Source organism: Zootoca vivipara, chromosome 16, assembly GCF_963506605.1.
Source record: "Zootoca vivipara chromosome 16, rZooViv1.1, whole genome shotgun sequence".
In the NCBI taxonomy this organism is placed as follows: Eukaryota; Metazoa; Chordata; class Lepidosauria; order Squamata; family Lacertidae; genus Zootoca; species Zootoca vivipara.
The window spans coordinates 37396720-37412812 of record NC_083291.1 but is presented as its reverse complement, the minus strand read 5'-3'; the positions used below and the strand labels follow the sequence as shown (position 1 = coordinate 37412812).

Sequence of the window (16093 nt, the reverse complement as noted above, 5' to 3'; positions counted from 1 at the left end):
CCCCAACCAGCATCGCCGGTAGCCAGGGATGGTGGGGGTTGTAATCCAACAACGCCTGGGGGGTTGCAGGTTCCCCATCCCTGGTGTAGACACACAAACGCAGAAACACCTTAAACTTTAGAACTTTGTGAGATTTTTAGAGGTAGGAGGAAGAAGTTGGCACCTGAACTTCTGGTAAGAAAGCTGCCACTGACCAGAAGAGGGCAACCAAAATGGTTAAAGGCCTGGAAACGATGCCTTACGACAGGCATGTCAAACCTGCGGCCCTCCAGATGTTTTGGCCTACAACTCCCATGATCCCTAGCTAGCAGGACCAGTGGTTGGGGAAGATGGGAATTGTAGTCCAAATCATCTGGAGGGCCGCAGGTTTGACATGCCTGCCTCACGAGGAACGGCTTAGGGAGCTGGGTATGTTTAGCCTGGAGAAGAGAAGGTTAAGGGGTGATATGATAGCCATGTTCAAATATATAAAAGGATGTCATATAGAGGAGGGTGAAAGGTTGTTTTCTGCTGCTCCAGAGAAGCGGACACGGAGCAATGGATTCAAACTTCAAGAAAGAAGATTCCACCTAAACATTAGGAAGAACTTCCTGACAGTAAGAGCTGTACGGCAGTGGAATTTGCTACCAAGGAGTGTGGTGGAGTCTCCTTCTTTGGAGGTCTTTAAGCAGAGGCTTGACAGGCATATGTCAAGAATGCTTTGATGGTGTTTCCTGCTTGGCAGGGGGTTGGACTGGATGGCCCTTGTGGTCTCTTCCAACTCTATGATTCTATTCTATGATATGATTCCTACGCGCGTGGAGTGGCATTGCTATCCCTTGGCAACTCTGCGGTGAAAATCATCTGTATTTGGTGTTACAGTAGAAAACCACTTCTCATTCATATTGGAAGTTCTAATCAGGACGGTGCTGGGATTATTTCCCAGGAAAGAGGACTCCTACCCATAGCTGCCAAGTTTTCCCTTTTCTCGCGAGGAAGCCTATTCAGCATAATGGAAAATCCCTTAAAAAAAGGGATAACTTGGCAGCTATGCTCCTACCATTTGGAAATGGCACGTGCGCTCCCCACCCTGTATAGACCTCACTTTTGCTTTCCCCCATGCGGCAAACACTTCGCTGGTCCTTTCTCTGAAACCAAAGGAACAAGGGCAGCAAACACAGGGAGCTGAGGGAGCTGGAAGAGTTTCTGCACGCGGAGAGATTGAAAAAGATTAGGACTCTCGAACCTTCCCAAGATGATGATGATGGGGAGGGGGGAAAGGATTGTATATAGAGATCCTGATTAGTGTTAGAGAAACCAGCTGTGGGGACTGCGGTTAATCCTTCCTTGTAACGAGAGGGCTGGGAGACACCCGATGCCATTCAGCGCGCAGGAAACAAGTATACAGTAGTGATTTCTTGATTCCGGGTGCTATAACGCAACATGGCCCTTTGCCAAGGGATTTTGAGAAGGCCAGCTAGTGCCAGGCGCTGCGCTCCGGGAGGGCAAGGACTGCGGTCCTCATCCGACAGGTGCCAGGTTAACACAGCTGGACTGCCATTCCAAGGGTGCGCCTTGTCCTGGGGCAATGTTTGGCTGGAGCCCAAGGCTGAGTATCTGCTGGGTTCCTCCAGGTGGGGAAGGAGGGTGGGGCAAGGACGAGACAGGTCTCGTGTTTCTCCGAAAATAAGCCATAGTGATAGGCAGTTTAACCTTGCAGGTTAAACTGTACCAGACTTAATATATATAAAAAAGATATCCCCTGAAAATAAGCCACCGTGTTTTTTTTTGAGGAAAAATAAATATGACGGTGTCTTATTTTTGGAGAAACACGGTAGGCAGGCATTTGATGGAAGCTGCAGTGCTGTGAGAGCCAGTGTAGTGTAGTGGTTAAGAGTGGTAGACTCGTAATCTGGGGAGCCGGGTTCGAGTCTCTGCTCCTCCACATGCAGCTGCTGGGTGACCTTGGGCTAGTCACACTTCTATGAAGTCTCTCAGCCCCACCTACCTCACAGGGTGTCTGTTGTGGGGGAGGAAGGGAAAGGAGAATGGTAGCTGCTTTGAGACTCCTTCGGGTAGTGATAAAGCGGGATATCAAATCCAAACTCTTCTTCTGTGCAACCCAATAGGTTTCTATGGGTGCCGTCCCATGTCCATCGGTAGCCAATCAGGATGGAAGGGATGGAGGGAGGGTTAAGGTGGCCTCTGTAGTTTATTTACCTCCAGGACCTGGTCTAGAATCTCGCCACATTTTTAAACGGGGACTAAAAGCCAAGTTTGGGTTTCAAAAAGTAAGACGCCACCTGATTGAGGTGATGGCTGTTAGGGGGGCACAAGCGAAGAGTCAAGCTCAGAATCTCCCCCCCCCTCAAAAAAACAACAACCCTATCATTGTCAAAAAGTGAACTCTATCACAATCTGCTCTTGCATGGAATGGGAAAGAAGACAGACGTTTCAAAATGGTGCTGAGAAAGTGGGGGTTGACTTGCCCCATTCCCCTGCTGTTGTGTCACAGACACCATTAGATGCTGTACAGTAGTTAAGATGGTAAGCCAATTGGGGCAGAGCCCTGGCTTGCTTCTGAATGTAAACTCTGTAAATCACCGTGTTACGTTGGTGGTGCTTTGTAAATAATGACCAATCTTTGAGAATTGTGAGCTTTGGCAGTCTTGTTAAGCCTTCACACATGAACCTTTGAAAGAGTCCGCCCCCTGAGGAAACCATTCCTGTGAAACGGGCAAGAAGGTGGCCACCCGTCGGGATAAGAACATATGGGAAGAGATAAGAACGCATGATACATCATAGCACTTTATTGTCGGACTTGATTATTGCACGTTATATTGGACTTTTATGACTTCGAGCATGAGATTTTGCACACATTTTTGAATCTCCTTGTATATGTGAAGGTTGTATATACATATATTTGCACCTCACGGTGGTTTACCTTTTCATTGTTTCGCCAACATCACCGTGTTGTCTGTTTACTCTGTGTATTTTGTAAATAATAACAGCATCATTCCAAAGGGGCAAATTGTGTTTTCTTAGCCATTTGCAGCTTCAGTGCAGGATTTTACAGGGACAGTTTTGATGGTGGAGGCAGTGCTATCTGAATCCCACCCACCTCCATTTGCAGATTGAATGGGTAACCACTGTGAATTCTCTGTGTTAAGACACAGTTTGGAAAAAAGACCTTCAGATATGCGCTGACATAATCTTTCCCGCTTTGACATGCTGTGCGGTTTCATCCTTGCAGGGCAAACATTTTATTTATTTTCCTCCTTATAAAGTTTCACCTTCCCTCGAGTCACTGCTTGGCTGCAGGGCTGTGTGGCTCCACTCGTTGCTGCTGCCTTTGATCTTTGTGCCCCAGGCCTGGAACCAGAATGAGAGCTAAGCAGCTGAGTCCTCTTTTTTTTGGTCTTGGTTTTAATTACAATGGAAGGACGTGTCTTCCTGGCCCCTTTTTCTTTGGGGGCTCCCTTTGGGGACAGAGGCAAAGCGCTTCTGGAACAGCAGCAGCCGCCCTGCCTCAAAGACAAGAAGACATCCTTACGGCATTGCTTTGGGCCCTCGTTTACTAACTCTTCTCTCCCATCTCCCCCACCTATCCCAAAAAAACCCTCTGCCCAGGCTCAGTACTGCAGCTCTCTGGAAGAGGAAGAAGCGAAAGAACTGAAGTTATTCTCACAGCAACGAAAGCGAGAGAACCTGGGACGTGGGACTGTCCGGCTCTTCCCTGTCACCATAACCGGAGCCATTTGCGAGCAGGTATTGGGCCTCCCTCTGGCACTGCCAGGGTCAACACAGTTTGAGAACCAGGACAGGGTTGAAGAATGGTTGGGAGACTGAACACAGAAAAGTCTTCAGAGCCAAGCTGGATCTCCGGCAGAAGACCTGGGGTTGGCAGGCAGCCCAGTCCACTGCTGAATATTGAGAAAGCAGTAGAAATTGGAGTTCTTGGGAAAGTCCAGAAATAAACGATAAATTGCAAGAACTCAGGCCAAAAGAAGATGGATTTCAAATAAATCTTCACAAGGTTTTATTGATGTGATGCAGAGTTTAAATGGGAATCAATCCCAATGTTGAAGGCAAATAAAGGTAAATTCCAGTAAAAATCAGGACAAGGCCCTGTTTCGACTATTCTTCGTCTTCAAGGCAAACATATTTGGTACACTTTGACCTGTGAATCTTTGCTGACGAAGAATAGTCGAAACAGGGCCTTGTCCTGATTTTTACTGGAATTTACCTTTATTTGCCTTCAACATTGGGATTGATTCCCATTTAAACTCTGCATCACATCAATAAAATCTTGTGAAGATTTATTTGAAATCCATCTTCTTTTGGCCTGAGTTCTTGCAATTTATCGTTTATTTCTGAATATTGAGAAAGCAGCAGCAGCAGCAGCAGCAGGGAAGGTCTGTGATTTTGGAGAAGAGAAGTGGCAGGTGGGAGAAACTTGCTTAGCCCTTTTTCCTGCTTGCTGCTTCTCACCATACACTCCACACTTCCTGGGTCAACTTTGCCCAGCTGGTGTCTCCAGACATGGTGTACTCAGGCCGAGGGGAGGAGAGCAGGGAGAAGTGGTCACCCTTGCCCTTCAAATTGGGGCCTCCTCCTCTGCCCCACACTGGATTTTTTAGAGGGAGACATGTTAACTAAACAAAAATCCACGGTCTAGTTTAGCACTCGCAACAGCAGGTTCTCGGGGGTTCAGCTCAATATGTAGAAGCCATTACAAACCTCTGGTGGCTTGTTAAATCCACTGTGCTGAACCTGAATCCAGAAGTTCAGGTCTTATCAGTTGGGCTTCATGATTAGATCCATAAAGGTAAAATGGTAAAGAACCCCGGACAGTTAAACCCCCAGACTCTGGGGTTGCGACGCTCATCTTGCTTTACTGGCCGAGGGAGCCGGCATTTGTCCACAGACAGTTTTTCCGGGTCATGTGGCCAGCATGACTAAGCCACTTCTGGCGAACCAGAGCAGTGCACGGAAACGCCGTTTACCTTCCTGCCGGAGTGGTACCTATTTATCTACTTGCACTTTTTGGGGTGCTTTCAAACTGCTAGGTTGGCAGGAGCTGGGACCGAGCAACGGGAGCTCACCCCGTCGCGGGGATTCGAACCACCAACCTTCCGATCTGCAGGCCTTAGGCTCAGTGGTTTAGACCACAGCGCCACCCATGTCCATACTTAGGCCCAATTTGTATGGTGTGAAAGGTCTTTCCTGCTCTCTTGATTCATGCTCTTCCTTCCCATACCAGTAGTGCTGGTGCTATAGGGAATTCTACGCAAGTGGGGCTTGCAAAAGTTGCTCTTTCGATGCTGATGTTGCTTCACTGGAAGTTGAATCAGGGTTACAATCTGTTGGCAAGGGCAGCAAATTCCAGGGTGATCCCAGAACACACCCTTGCTTCTATTCCGGGTCATTCCTGGGCCATTGTGTGTTGGTAAAGAGCTCCATTCTCCACCCATCTCTGCATGTCAGAGATAAGAATGGTTGGCATGGCTCTGATTCACTCCTTGTTGTGAACGTGGGCAATTGTAGCAGCTAGCATTTCTGACAGCTACTACAGTCCCCTGGCGAGAGCCTCCTTCCAGCCTTCTGTTAGTGTTGCTGCCACATGCCTCCTTCCTCGCCCTCTCATGTTGGTGAACGACAGTTCCCAGCGAGCATGGTTGCAGGGGGGAGTTGCAGCCCCCCAAGCAACTGGAGGGCACAATGCTGGCAGAGGCTGCAGTAGGCAGTGTGTTATGGCTGCAGAATTCTCTCTCTCTCTCTTTCTCTTTCTCTCTCTCTTTCTCTCTCTCTCTCTCTCTCTCTCTCTCTCTTTCTCTCTGTGGCAATTCCCCAAGAAAGTTATGAAGGTAGCTCTGTTTCACTGTATTTGCGTTCTGTGATACACAGGAAGGGTTGGTCTCTAAAAAATTTAGAAGAGGAAATATGTGGGCCATGCACCTCCCATACAGAAATTTTGAATTTTGGCTCCTGGTACAAGAGGAGAGTTAAAATACATTGGAGGAGCAACAGCAACATCTAGTGTTCAGATGAAGTACTTGACTCTTTTAATACACACAAATATCCCAACCCGTGGCTCTGTTCTTCTCTTTTTTTAATTTGCCTTTCAGCGGAAATTCTCAAATGAAACAAGAATGTTTAGAAATACAAACTGTGCACAAAAGCAATAAAGCGACAACAAGGTCATTTCACAGCACGCTCACCCTTGTAAAGCTTCCTGTCTTTTTCTGAGCAGCCCCAGAAGAAGCGTGGCTTCCCAACAGAGGCTGACAGTTGTGCCACCCCAGAGGAGGCCCTGCCGTGAGCCTTGGGGAGTCTTATTTCTGAAGAGGAAATACCCTTCCCCTGAAGGCCTCTAGTTTCATTGGGTTATATGGGAGAATGCAGTAGCTTGGTTAAGGCCTGGTCTGATTTATGACACTCTGGGTAATAAGCAGCACCTTGAATTAAAAGTCTCGAAAGGTGATCACTGCCTTGGACAGTTTAGGTTTAAAGCAGAGGTGGAGAGCCTGTGGCTTCTGTATGGTATGTGTGGTCCTTCAAACCCTTTGCAAAGTCCTATATAAGTCTTAAGTGCTCTTGGTTTCTCTTCCCTTGGCAGTGCGGGAAGCAGATATGTGGTGGGGACATTGCGGTCTTTGCCAGCCGGGCCGGGCATGGCGCCTGCTGGCACCCACAATGCTTTGTTTGCACCACCTGCCGGGAGCTCCTCGTCGACCTCATCTACTTCTACCAGGGTGGCAAGATCTACTGTGGGCGTCACCACGCCGAGCGCCTCAAACCGCGATGTGAGGCCTGCGATGAGGTGAGGGTTTGTGCCAGACACACTGAAGGCCACAGGGTGGGGATACTGGATGGATAGATAGATAGATAGATAGATAGATAGATAGATAGATAGATAGATAGATAGATAGATAGATAGATAGATACTAGGGTTACCATACATCTGGAATTTCCCAGACATACCCAGAATACTGTAGTTGGAAGCAGTGTCTGGGCAGAAATCGGCAAAATGCCTGGGAAAATCCAGGCGTATTGCAACCCATGTCGGTCCAGATTTTCACTTTTTGAAATAGGGCAGCCCTGATACACACACACGTTTTGAGATTTCTTCTCCAAATTGTGCACCAGGTTGCATGCTTTTATGCCAGACGTTGATCAGACCTAGCTTTGCTGAGTCAAGAAGCAAATTTCTATTTAAAATTTAAATTATTTAACACAACACAGAATGTTAGGAGATATGACCATGGGACAGGGGGGCGATGACTAGTTTTTAGTTTTAAAAGCAGAAATTGGGCACTGGTTCACCACCCCTGGGAGGGGTCATTAGTTATTTTGATGACTAGAAGGGAAAGCTGAGGAAGGGCAAAGAGGAACAAGTGTCCTCCTGGGGATTTTTGTAATGCAGCCTTTTAAAAAAAACATTTGGGTCCTTCCTTCCTTCCTCCCTGCCTCCCTGCCTTCCTGCCTGCATTTGTATGCCACTCCACAACATTTCTGGGTGGCTTACAATGAAAACCAATGTAAATATAAACCACAAAAGCACGAAGTCGGAACTACATCTCCCTAGAAATTGTAGTGATGGCCTTCTACAGTGTTGGCTGTAAAAGGGGTATGGCCAGTTCATGGAGGATAAATCCATAAATGTTCCACCTCCACTATCAGAGGAAGTTGGCCTCTGAATATTGTTAGCTGAGAGTTACAGGTTGGGAGAGTGCTGCTGAGCTCGGGTTCTGCTAGGCCAGGCATCCCCAAACTGCAGCCCTCCAGATGTTTTGGCCTACAACTCCCATGATCTCTAGCTAACAGGACCAGTGGTTGGAGAAGATGGGGGTTGTAGTCAAAACCATCTGGAGGGCCAAAGTTTGGGGATGCCTGTGCTAGGCCTTTGGTCTGATCCAGCAGGACTCTTCTTACTCTTAAAATATTGGTTTAACTCAGCTAGTATCTACACCTGCCACCCCATTTCTGCAACCTTGCATTTTTGGAAAGCCTTAAAGACTCAAGTCATTTTTGCCCTTGTTTCCTTGATGGATCATCATTATGCCATTGGAATTTGGAGTCTGTTTTTATTTTTATGACTGTTTCATTCTTGGATTTTTTTAAAAAAATACCTGTCGTTTTTATTATTGTAAACCACTTCCAGCGAGGAACCAAAGGGAAAGAGGTGTGTATTTCAGATTCCCAAACCTCCCTGGCAGAGCAGATTTCTACGTGTTCAGAAAGGGCACTTGGGACAGCTACTTCAGGAAGAGGCGGTAACTGTTTGCCGTGCCTGGAGTTTCAGAAGGGATTTTCCGGTTGGCTTAATGCTGTTGGGCTCCCCTCCCCCACACTTTCCTCTTTGCCCCTCGGCTCACTTTTCTGAGTTGCTCAAAGTTGTTGTGTTGAATGTGAGTGGGATTCCCTACAAAAGGGCTGCAGGGTCTGCCTTCTGTTTACTTCCCTCCCTTCTGACTTGTGGCTCCCTTCCTTTCTTGCCCCGCCCAACAGATTATCTTTGCAGACGAATGCACAGAGGCTGAAGGCCGCCACTGGCACATGCGCCATTTCTGCTGCTTCGAGTGCGAGGAGGCGCTGGGTGGGCAGCGGTACATCATGCGCCAGAGCCGCCCCTACTGCTGCCGTTGCTATGAGAGCCTCTACGCAGAGTACTGTGATGCCTGTGGCGAGCACATTGGTATGGATGCTATTTTGAATAGGCGGGTGCTTTCCGCACAGTCTATTTGGCTTCTAGAACTAAGGTTTCCAGGTAGACTTTTTGTAAAAAATGGGGTGATAGATGAGATGGGCAGGGACCCAGGTGGCGCTGAGGGTTAAACCACAGAGTCTAGGGCTTGCTGATCAGAAGGTCGGCGGTTCGAATCCCTGCAACGGGGTGAGCTCCCGTTGCTCGGTCCCAGCTCCTGCCCACCTAGCGGTTCGAAAGCATATCAAAGTGCAAGTAGAGAAATAGGTACCGCTACAGTTGGAAGGTAAACGCTGTTTCCATGCGCTGCTCTGGTTCGCCAGAAGCAGCTTTGTCATGCTGGCCACATGACCCGGAAGCTGTCTGCGGACAAACGCCGGCTCCCTCGGCCTATAGAGCGAGATGAGCGCCACAACCCCAGAGTCATCCGCGACTGGACCTAACAGTCAGGGGCACCTTTACCTTTACCTTTTTAGATGAGATGGGCACTGGGTTCTCCTTGCATGTCTCCTGCAGCAAGGGTAAAGGGGGGGATATTTGCGGGTTCCTTTTTATGAATTCTCAGATAATTGGATCAGGCTATGCTTTACAGGGAAGCAAGGCAAGGTTTGTCTCCAGAACATGGTTTCCATGCCAGGGCTCAGTCAACTTGAACTCTGTGTTTGCAGAGTGTTTCTTTAGCGTTGGAAAAACTCAGCTCCGGCTACGGTGCAGCCACAGACAGCTGCAATGGGGAAAAAACCCAGCAGTGGCAGACTTTGGGCATTAGAATTTTAGCAGCACCCCATGAGCTGCCAAAATTTGGCGTCTCTCACCTTGCGATGTTTGTCATTGTTGTGGTGGCCTCTCGGTGCCTGGTGCAGGCAGAAACATGTTGCACTCCCCCGAAACCCACAATTGCTCCCAGGCCAGAGGTGACATGATCCCCAGATAGGGTGGATTTGATTTAAATCACTAGTCAGTAAGACTTGATTTAAATCATTTTTTAAAATACTCATTCTTGCTGGTATAATCTTAATCTTTACAACCAGATGAAGGTTTTATTTTTGGAATAATAAATTTTCAGAGTAGCTTTTACAGTTATATCCAAAATTACTGATTTGGTAATTCTATTAGAAATACATAGACAGGTAATTATGAAATCATTGTGAGGTTTAATAAGTTAACTGTACTTTTTTGCTGTACTTTATTGGAAGGAGAGGAACAATCATTTCCTTAATAACAATTTATTTAACTACCGTGTTTTCCGGCGTATAAGATGACTGTTAAACCCAGGAAAATCTTCTCAAGAGTCGGGAGTCGTCTAATATGCCGGGTGTTGTCTTATATGCCGAGACTTGCCGAGCGGCGCCAGAAATCGCGTCTGCACATGTCCGGAAGTCAAAAATTGCATCTGGACATGCGCAGAAGCAATTTCTGGCACTGCGGACATTTTGGTGAAGAGCAAGCTGCAGGCGTCCGGGACACCCGGGGTATATCCCAAACTCTATATTTTAAATGGAAACGTTGGGGGTCTTCTTATATGCCCAGTTGTCTTGTACATACGGTAAAACAATAACATCATAGCATATGTATCCATGTTTGTTAACTGATGTGGTTATAGGTTTTTGTTTTTTTTAAAAAACTTGAGTTTTAGCACACATGAAAAACTTAAAACAAATCCTTATTTTCTGATGAATAGCCTTTGGACTATAATGTAACTTAAATGGAACACTTTCTTTAGAAAGATTTTTCCTCCAAAAGCATTTTATTTTTTTAAAAAATCCAATTTAAATAAATAATAATAATCTGATTTTTTTTAAAAAAAAAATCTGATGTAAATTAAGAAAATCCGATTTTATTTTTATTTTTTTCAATCATAGATTCTTAGCCACCCTGTCCCCAGATCTTCATTGTGCTCTCGTGCAGAAATGCAGCACTGACCTGTCCCCTGGTCTGGCCTTCCCTTCCCTTTCTCCGCAGGCATTGACCAGGGCCAGATGACCTACGAGGGCCAGCACTGGCATGCCACAGATGCTTGCTTCAGCTGCTCCCGCTGCCACCAGCCTCTGCTGGGGAAGCCCTTCCTGCCCAAGCAGGGCCAGATCTTCTGCTCTCGGGCCTGCAGCCTGGGCGAGGACCCCAACGGCTCGGACTCCTGCGACTCGGCCTTCCAGAGTGCCCGCTCCCAAGACTCCCGACGAGCCAGCTGGCAGCAACGGCGGGTTCAGGCCCAGCGCTCGCCCTCCTCCTCCCATGTCACCCGCTCCATTTCCTTTGGAGGGCAGCCAGCACCCGCTAGTTCGGCCCCAAGGATCCGAAGGAGCTGGAGTGGCTTATCTGGAGCAGGGGAGGAGGTGCCCACGGAAACAGAGGAGCTCTCGGATCCAGATAGCAACGGCTCGGGCTGCAGCCAGAGTTGCGAGGAGCCAGTCAAATGCACCTCTCGGGGTACTTCCACTTGCCCCCCACCAGCCGTGGACCAGGAGCCAGGAACAGGTGAGGCAGAACCAAGTGTGTTGCTGGATATATTTTTTTTTGGGGGGGGGGAAATCTGGCATCTTATTGTGGGATGGAACACTGGGGCAGACAAGTCACAACAGTTCCTAGAGTGTCCACTAACAGGAACTCACCTGGAGGGAACACCTGACTAAGTTCCTGTTCCCCCAGACATGCAAATGAGATGGTTTAGCTGGGACAAAAGCCCCTAGCCAGCAGCCATTCACTCTCTTAGCCTTCTCTCCTTCGATGGGAACACATCTCCAGAGAATCTCCAGTTAGGATGGTTCTCCATCTTGGCCTGCAGCCAAGACAGAGACCAAATGGAGCCTTACTTTACCAAGTAGTCTCCACGTGTATATAACTGTAACTTTTCTAAGCAAGCCTGCCTTTCTGAGATTATGCTGTTAACTCAGGATGAAGCTGTAAGTAAACTCTTATCTTATTTTATAAACACTGTGTTGTGAATTTCTTTTAAGAGGGACAAAGGGGACTTTGCCGGGAAGTATAATATTGTACAGGTTTTAGCAAACCTGAGCGCACACGCTTTGCTGCGCACAAAAGGGGAATGTCACTCTGCTGATATTGGAAGCTTGCTAACACAAGCTTGGATAGGATCTATCTAATAATATATCCTAATCCACATCCCTAACATTCCCACACTTATGACCACCACAAAACTTCTGGGTGTTATTTGGGGAAGGCCTTCTGCTTTGGAATCTGGGCCTCTTTCTCTAACAGTCTTGTTTCTCTCTCTCCACACCCCCCACCCCAGGGACTGAGAGGCGGCCATGTTTCCAACGCACATCCCCCTTGCGCCATTCTATGCCGGAGCTGGGTATACACTCCTCCAAGATCCCAGACTGGAGCAGCAGCTCAGCTTCCAAACTCCAAGCACCTGCCCAGCTGCGACCCAGCGAGGGGCCTGAGCTGGGGATGGCGAGCTTTGCCCGGGGAGGGGCACCCCGAGTTAGCTTCCGGGAGCCCCTGGTCTCGGGAGAGCCCAGTGCTCCTGGTCTCGAGAAGACCTCCGCCGACACCCAGCTGCTTCAGAACGGAAGCGTTAGCCGCAGACACCCTCGCTCCACCTCGGACAACTCTCTCAACCTGGGGAGCCAGGGCTGGCGGCCGGCAAGGAAAGGCACAGCGGAGGGCAGAGGAGCGAGCCTCTCCTACTCTGCTTCTGAGGGGGCCTTTCCTGCCTGGCACCGGCGCTACCCGCCCCGGGGATGGGACTTCAGCTCTTCCGATTCCTCCGATTCCTCCTCAGAGGAAGAAGGGTATTTTCTCGGGGAGCCGATACCCCTGCCCCCCCATTTACGAGGCGGAGCTAGCCCCACAGAGTCCACGCCACCCACTGACTCGATACGTAAGCGGCAGCGCCGGAGGCTGCGAGTGGTCCGGGACAAGAATTGCGTCGTTGCATAGACCTGACTTCCACCCTCTGGACTTCGGCCACAAGAATCCCAAGTATGAAATCGGGATTTAGGCTTGGAACCACGGACCTTTGCTCCGTCTGCCATGACTGCTTTGACTCACGACCCCTCGCCAGGGATCCTCTTCAAGTGACCTCTCCATTGCAACCATTGAAATTCCCTCACCTTTCCTCAGGGACCCTCAAGCTCTCTTTTTCCATGGTGACCTTTGATCTTTAGATGTGACCCTTCTGTGAAGAACCTTAACTCCTGTCTCTGGTGGTCTTTGAACTTTGGTTGTGTTTCTTTTCCATTGTGGCCTTTTGACCTCTGCACTGTGACCTCCTGAACACGAATTAACCCTTCTGTCTTGAACCTTCGGAGTGATGGTCTTCTGAACCTCTGCACTGTGCCCTATGAACTTCCAAATGCAGTTTCTTACCTGGGAACCCTTGAACTTTGGTTTTGACCTTTCCACTGTGGCCTCTGAACTTATCTCACCTCTTCTGGGTTGACCCTTGTTGATCATTGACTTTCAAGTTGCCATTATCAATTGCCTGCTTTCAAACTCTGGGTGCTTTTTTTCTCTATAGATCAGGTGTTTGGTGTGTATGTGTTGTGGGGGTGAACTCCTTTCTACATCTGGTACAGGTTTGCACCCAATCGAAGATGGGCACCAGCTGTCCTCTATAGGGCAAAGCCTGCAACAGATATTCTCAATCCACCTCAAACTACTCTTCTCTGTCCTGTCTCCTTGCACTTTGTGTATCTCTTGAGTTCACAATTTTTAAAAATTGGGTGGTGTTTTTTTTTTCTAATTGAGGATTTAATTTAATTGAAATTTAAATAAAAATATATGAAAACACTTCTGTGCTGCAGTGGATCATCGCAGGGTGTCGGGCCTTAACAAGGAAAGCAGGATGCTGTGCAGCGAACACGCGGAATGGTCCTCTGTGCAGAAGGGGTATGGTGACTTCTTGCATCCCCGTCTTGAACCAAAGAGGGAAAGATAAAACACTTCCGTGCACTCGTCACTAGTTTCATAACGAAGCCCCTGGAAGCTAACCTAAACATACAAGGCAATTTTCTCTGTCTCCCCAAACTGTATGGCAGGCTACAGCGGAGTAAATCCTTTGTTCCTTTATATTCACCTCTTCTATTTTACCCAAGGGTGCTTCCTTCACCAACATACCGGTACACTAACGTAGCAGAAAGCAGCCAGCTTTGGAGATTTCAGTGGGCAGTGCTGATACACTTTTAAGACTGCCTTGTAAGCATATGGACAAGAAACGTGGCATTTTATTTTTAATAAATCAAAATGATGATTCGTATGTTGCCCACTCGGTGTACCTACAGAAATACAGAATACACTCAGCTTTGATTACCGTAGACTAAGGACGCTAAGTAATGAGAAAGTTTCAAACAACTCAATGGAGGCTTGTACCCATTTATTTAGTGGAGATTTTGTGTACACAGCACTTGGGTGTGTGAGCTGGCCCTCAAAGCATTCGCGTTTAAGGATAAAAATAAAGCAGTGTCGTTCACGCAGCGGAGTTCAGCTCAATATAGCCACAGTGTGCTGCTAAGTTAGATTTAGTCCTCCAGGGAGAATTTCCCTCCTTCCAGGGGGGCATCCCATGTTTATTATTTATACTCCTGTGCCAAATTCATAGCCCCAACTATAACCGACAACACATGAACTTCCCTGGCATATGAGTGCTTGAGGAGTTGGGCTAAATTTGCAGTCAGGTTGTTGCCATGCTGAGGTTCCTTCTGCCCCACATTCTGAGCACATTTTATCATCTTCATTTGTCTCCTGTTTGCTAAAGGAGCACACATGAGGATATTACATCTTCCCGTAAACAACCCAAAGAATGACCAAGGCTATTCTGCCAACTTCATGGTGCTGTAGCTGCTGAGAGATTTTACTTTCTTGGGCTCCTTGATCACTGCAGATGGTGACAGCAGTCACGAAATTAAAAGACGCCTGCTTCTTGGGAGAAAAGCAATGACAAATCTAGACAGCATCTTAAAAAGCAGAGACATCACCTTGCCTACAAAGGTCCGTATAGTTAAAGCTATGGTTTTCCCAGTAGTGATGTATGGAAGTGAGAGCTGGACCATAAAGAAGGCTGATTGCCGAAGAATTGATGCTTTTGAATTATGGTGCTGGAGGAGACTCTTGAGAGTCCCATGGACTGCGAGAAGATCAAACCTATCAATTCTTAAGGAAATCAGCCCTGAGTGTTCATTGGAAGGACAGATCATGAAGCTGAGGCTCCAATACTTTGGCCACCTCATGAGAAGAGAAGAATCCCTGGAAAAGACCCTGATGTTGGGAAAGATTGAGGGCACTAGGAGAAGGGGACGACAGAGGATGAGATGGTTGGACAGTGTTTTTGAAGCTACGAACATGAGTTTGACCAAACTGCAGGAGGCAGTGGAAGACAGGAGAGCCTGGCGTGCTATGGTCCATGGGGTCACGAAGAGTCGGACACGACTAAACGACTAAACAACAACAGCTGCTGTTTCCCGCACCCCATGAATTGCCTTCTTTTTTAAATGATTCTCTGCATGTACCGTGTCATCAAAGAAGATGGAGCTTGACGATAGCCACTGTGTAGTCAGTTTGGGGGTTGGAGAGCTGGCCTGGCCTTCATTAATGCTTTCACTTCCCACTTTTCCTTTGGGGTGTTCTGTGTAGCATGTATCTGGGTTTTTAGGTGGCCTCGGGCATTCTGTAGAGTCTGCTTCACTTCAGCAAAGTATCTTTGGATCACTTCCTAGCTCCAAGCATTTATGAGTGTGGAACGGCAATGGCCACATCAATCTAGCCCTTCTTAGATGGCAACAACTTTAAGGAAGTCTACAGTGAGATGGGAGCAAGAAAAGAGCTCATGAACGTCCTTCTGAAGGGGATCTTTTAGGAGACTTCTCTTTCCACCACATGCACAAGATCCAATGCAATTTGAGATTTAAAAAACGGGAGAAGCCCCGCCAAGCTGCTCCAGGGGCCACATTGGGCTGATGGGCTTCCCCAGTCTAGCCGAAACTAGACTGAGGGAAAGAAGGTCAGTGGGTGGGAGAAGGAAGAGAAGGATAAATAAGTCACAGAGTGCAGTGATCATGGGCCCTGCAGAATGGTGCCTTGTCTGTGTAATCAGAATTTTATCTCTTCATGAGGGCTAGATACCATGTGCTTTAAAACGGAATTTCTTTCAAAGAAGGCAGTGGAGGGGAGCAAGGAAAGTCTTACAGTGGGCTGTACAGAAAATACTGTATGTGGCCAAAAGTGTTTATAAAGGCACTCAAAAGAGCAAGCAGATGTTAGTACTAATTCAGCCATGTTTTTATTTGCATTTTAAAACATTTGTTTCACTGAATAAGCACACACACACATACAATAGGTCAAGCTGCCTGAGGGACAGATAGGAAAGGGAAGAAAAAGCAATAGAGAAGGGAGTAGGGTGGGATAGTAAAAACATACCTCCCCCTTCCTCCCTTCTCTCTGCCC

At 47.7% G+C, this 16093-nt stretch overlaps 1 protein-coding gene across 2 annotated transcripts in view; it reads left to right on the top strand.

The window, feature by feature from the left end:
• The window catches only part of PRICKLE3 (prickle planar cell polarity protein 3), a 38569-nt gene extending 22754 nt beyond the window's left edge, over nucleotides 1–15815 (top strand). For both annotated transcript variants that reach the window (XM_035141045.2, XM_060269014.1), the window contains 5 exons: nucleotides 3610–3747; nucleotides 6599–6802; nucleotides 8491–8677; nucleotides 10649–11164; nucleotides 11940–15815. In XM_035141045.2, coding sequence (XP_034996936.1) covers nucleotides 3610–3747; nucleotides 6599–6802; nucleotides 8491–8677; nucleotides 10649–11164; nucleotides 11940–12592 — 1698 coding nt within the window. In that variant the 3' untranslated portion in view covers nucleotides 12593–15815. The remainder of the gene's footprint in view (nucleotides 1–3609; nucleotides 3748–6598; nucleotides 6803–8490; nucleotides 8678–10648; nucleotides 11165–11939) is intronic.
• Nucleotides 15816–16093: the final 278 nt, after the last annotated feature.